The sequence below is a fragment of the Schistocerca serialis genome, chromosome 4 (genome assembly GCF_023864345.2).
Source record: "Schistocerca serialis cubense isolate TAMUIC-IGC-003099 chromosome 4, iqSchSeri2.2, whole genome shotgun sequence".
In the NCBI taxonomy this organism is placed as follows: domain Eukaryota; kingdom Metazoa; phylum Arthropoda; class Insecta; order Orthoptera; family Acrididae; genus Schistocerca; species Schistocerca serialis.
Window position 1 is genome coordinate 367,998,908 of NC_064641.1, and position 4,047 is coordinate 368,002,954.

At 43.2% G+C, this 4,047-nt stretch overlaps 1 protein-coding gene across 1 annotated transcript; it reads left to right on the forward strand.

Annotated features, from left to right (window-relative positions):
• The first annotated feature begins 647 nt into the window (after positions 1-647).
• On the forward strand, positions 648-3,770 carry LOC126474465 (chitin-binding domain protein cbd-1-like). The gene is made up of 5 exons (XM_050101937.1): positions 648-695; positions 953-1,127; positions 1,170-3,143; positions 3,239-3,428; positions 3,581-3,770. The coding sequence occupies exons 1-5, from the start codon at positions 648-650 to the stop codon at positions 3,768-3,770; spliced, it is 2,577 nt and encodes an 858-aa protein (XP_049957894.1).
• Positions 3,771-4,047: the final 277 nt, after the last annotated feature.

A 4,047-nucleotide genomic window follows, 5' to 3' on the forward strand; every position in this document is an offset into this window, starting at 1 on the left:
CTATGACTGTCAGATAAGCGTATAACTGTTCCCCAAAGCGTTGGGTACCGGGAGGTTGTGGTCTCAGAAAATAGCCGAAAAATATTTCCGGATTTGTAAGATACACTACTTTAGCAAGTAAATGTTGCAACAGCCTGGTAAGAATTAGATGTTCAGTCATGCCATTCAGTGTTACATAACTGGATTTTACTACATTTCATAAAAAATTATTGAATTGTGTGTAACGACGTGAATTTAAACACGATGAATAGTAACTCAGCAATTGGCATGATTCGCATTTGCATCAACAAACACGTTTCCAAACTTTCTCACGGACTTGATCTCGGAATCACAGCGAAACACAAACGACAGGTCATTCTTTTTCTGCAAGAGAAATATATAATAGGATTAACATAGCGTTAGAGTTGATATTTTTGTAATAGGAAGAGTAATTCAATGTGCTATCTTCGAATACAGCCTGACGAGTTAGTTTGGCAACGAAATAAAACTTCTTCCTGACGGAAAAGTACATGACTCTGCACACAAAAAACGTCCATTCGCACAGTCATTACAATAACATAAATGTTTCCCAGTAAATAAAAGAAACCTCTCGTCAACTGCACGTCATCCTCCACCAGCTTTTGTCCTTTGTAGAGGGCAAGTGTCTCATGAGAAACCTTGTTGAGAATCCAGAATTAAAACATACAACTCCAGAAGTTTTCCAGTGTACTATGGAGCCATGGTCATCGAATTTTTTGTTTAAAGAAAATGATCTGTTATCGCTTCATTGAAACCATACACAAACTGTATCATTCGTTCTAGGAATGTATGGAGAAATATTTACCAATAAGTATTTATAAACCAGGAAGGACGTCAGGCATAGGGTGTAATATGGGCATGGGGTATTATCCATTTTGTTTAAGTTTCTTTCCATCTATTTATTAAAATTAGCAAAAATTCACTTCTGTGTTAGGACATAAATGAAGTGACAACCAGTATAACAGCAGAGGGCAAAAACTATTGGTTTAGCACCCAAAGGCCACTACAGTTTCAGTATGATATTCTATTTGAGTCAAACTATGGAAAATTTAGTCTTATGTGTGAAGTAAGCTGTCAGTTTATAATAAATTTTAACAAACAGAATGTCTGTAAGCAAAAGATAATTAATGTTGACACTTCTTCTGTTTCAGCAAGTGTATTAACGACCGTGTTAGTCGTAATTGCTACTGCTGCCGTCCGTGCATCACCTGTAGGGGACTGTCCGCCAGTAGATCCAGTGGACCACACAGACCATCTACCAGACAGCAAAAACTGTTCACTTTTCTACAAATGTGATCACGCAGCTCCTGTACTGTTTGAATGTCCTGATGGGTTGCACTTCAACCCTACACTGGAAGTCTGTGACTGGCCAGATAATGCAGGTTGCACAGGTGGATCAGCATCAACCATAGCTCCCAGCTCAACAGCTAAGCCTCCTCCATCAGGAGACTGTCCAGCTGTCGGCACATGCCCTCAAAATGAAGATGAGAATTCTATTGCTAAGCACCTTCCACACGCATCAAACTGCAGTCAGTTCTGCAAATGTGACCATGGGAATCCCGTGACGTTCGACTGCCCTGCTGGACTCCACTTCAACCCTACTCTGGAGGTATGTGACTGGCCAGAAAATGCAGGTTGCACAGGTGGATCATCATCAACTCCAGCATCAAGCTCAACAGCTAACCCTCCTCCACCAGGAGACTGTCCAGCTGTCGGCACATGCCCACAAAATGAAGATGAGAATTCTATTGCTAAGCACCTTCCACATGCCTCTAACTGCAGTCAGTTCTGCAAATGTGACCATGGGAATCCCGTGACGTTCGACTGCCCTGCTGGACTCCACTTCAACCCTACTCTGGAGGTATGTGACTGGCCAGAAAATGCAGGTTGCACAGGTGGATCATCATCAACTCCAGCATCAAGCTCAACAGCTAACCCTCCTCCACCAGGAGACTGTCCAGCTGTCGGCACATGCCCACAAAATGAAGATGAGAATTCTATTGCTAAGCACCTTCCACATGCCTCTAACTGCAGTCAGTTCTGCAAATGTGACCATGGGAAACCCGTGACGTTCGACTGCCCTGCTGGACTCCACTTCAACCCTACTCTGGAGGTATGTGACTGGCCAGAAAATGCAGGTTGCACAGGTGGATCATCATCAACTCCAGCATCAAGCTCAACAGCTAACCCTCCTCCACCAGGAGACTGTCCAGCTGTCGGCACATGCCCACAAAATGAAGATGAGAATTCTATCGCTAAGCACCTTCCACATGCCTCTAACTGCAGTCAGTTCTGCAAATGTGACCATGGGAAACCCGTGACGTTCGACTGCCCTGCTGGACTCCACTTCAACCCTACTCTGGAGGTATGTGACTGGCCAGAAAATGCAGGTTGCACAGGTGGATCAGCATCAACTCCAGAATCAAGCTCAACAGCTAAGCCTCCTCCATCAGGAGACTGTCCAGCTGTCGGCACATGCCCACAAAATGAAGATGAGAATTCTATTGCTAAGCACCTTCCACATGCCTCTAACTGCAGTCAGTTCTGCAAATGTGACCATGGGAATCCCGTGACGTTCGACTGCCCTGCTGGACTCCACTTCAACCCTACTCTGGAGGTATGTGACTGGCCAGAAAATGCAGGTTGCACAGGTGGATCAGCATCAACTCCAGAATCAAGCTCAACAGCTAAGCCTCCTCCATCAGGAGACTGTCCAGCTGTCGGCACATGCCCACAAAATGAAGATGAGAATTCTATTGCTAAGCACCTTCCACATGCCTCTAACTGCAGTCAGTTCTGCAAATGTGACCATGGGAATCCCGTGACGTTCGACTGCCCTGCTGGACTCCACTTCAACCCTACTCTGGAGGTATGTGACTGGCCAGAAAATGCAGGTTGCACAGGTGGATCAGCATCAACTCCAGAATCAAGCTCAACAGCTAAGCCTCCTCCATCAGGAGACTGTCCAGCTGTCGGCACATGCCCACAAAATGAAGATGAGAATTCTATTGCTAAGCACCTTCCACATGCCTCAAACTGCAGTCAGTTCTGCAAATGTGACCATGGGAAACCCGTGACGTTCGACTGCCCTGCTGGTCTCCACTTCAACCCTACTCTGGAAGTATGTGACTGGCCATACAGTGCTGGCTGCGCAAATAAATCAGGATCAACCGTAGCGTCTAGCTCATCTACAGCTTGACCAACAAGTATGCATCTACAGATGGTCCAACATCAGCTACACCAACTACTGCAGAACCAAAGAGCTCCATAGGGTCAGGTGATCAAGACCCTTTCAAGTCAATGGGATCATGTCGTGCTTATGATCTAGTCCTTATTGCCCAGTATCTTGCATATAAAACCAACAGTACTGTATATTGTAGACGATGTAGCAATAATCTGGATATGTCTGGGTGACTGCATTTGGGTGTAAAACTACAGGATTTTGACTCGCCTTCTTGTACTGGTTGTGAATCACTGAAAAGTGTATTTATATATTTCAACTGTATATTATGTAAAAAAATTTTATGCTAATGTGATTATGTATTGCACATATTCCTTTCAGAACACATAATAAAGTCACACGTTTAATGCTAATAAACTTCCTCTTCATTGGCATGGACGCAACACGTCAGATATATACAAATATGTCTGTAGATCAAATGAAATGTGCTATAAATTTTGGCTTTTATACCAATATCATAATCAGCATTCATAACCGAAAGTATCCACTAAATTGGCATCCATCTCTATAGGCTCCTAAAGACTACACCTTTGTTATCATATTAATACCCACATTATAGATGTATGCTTCTCCTACATTCATTCTCATAACGTGGTAAAGTATTTGGACATATAAACATCATACAAGCTGATCTTCTCAGAACAAGTAATATATCTCGAGTGCAGGTTTATTTTAGCATTCTGAAAGCGAACATTTCATGATTAGTCTTAATGGTTCTGTATGTCACTTATATTCAGTCATTAAAATGTCATTATGTCATTCAACCATCTGTCAAGTCCTTCTCGCAG

Excerpts from the sequence above, each read along its gene's own strand:
- LOC126474465 (XM_050101937.1), top strand. The coding sequence starts at position 648 with ATGAGAAACCTTGTTGAGAATCCAGAATTAAAACATACAACTCCAGAA. Across the intron at positions 3,144-3,238 it reads CAACCCTACTCTGGAAGTAT|ATGGTCCAACATCAGCTACA; the intron begins GTGACTGGCCAT and ends ATGCATCTACAG. Across the intron at positions 3,429-3,580 it reads AATAATCTGGATATGTCTGG|AACACATAATAAAGTCACAC; the intron begins GTGACTGCATTT and ends TATTCCTTTCAG.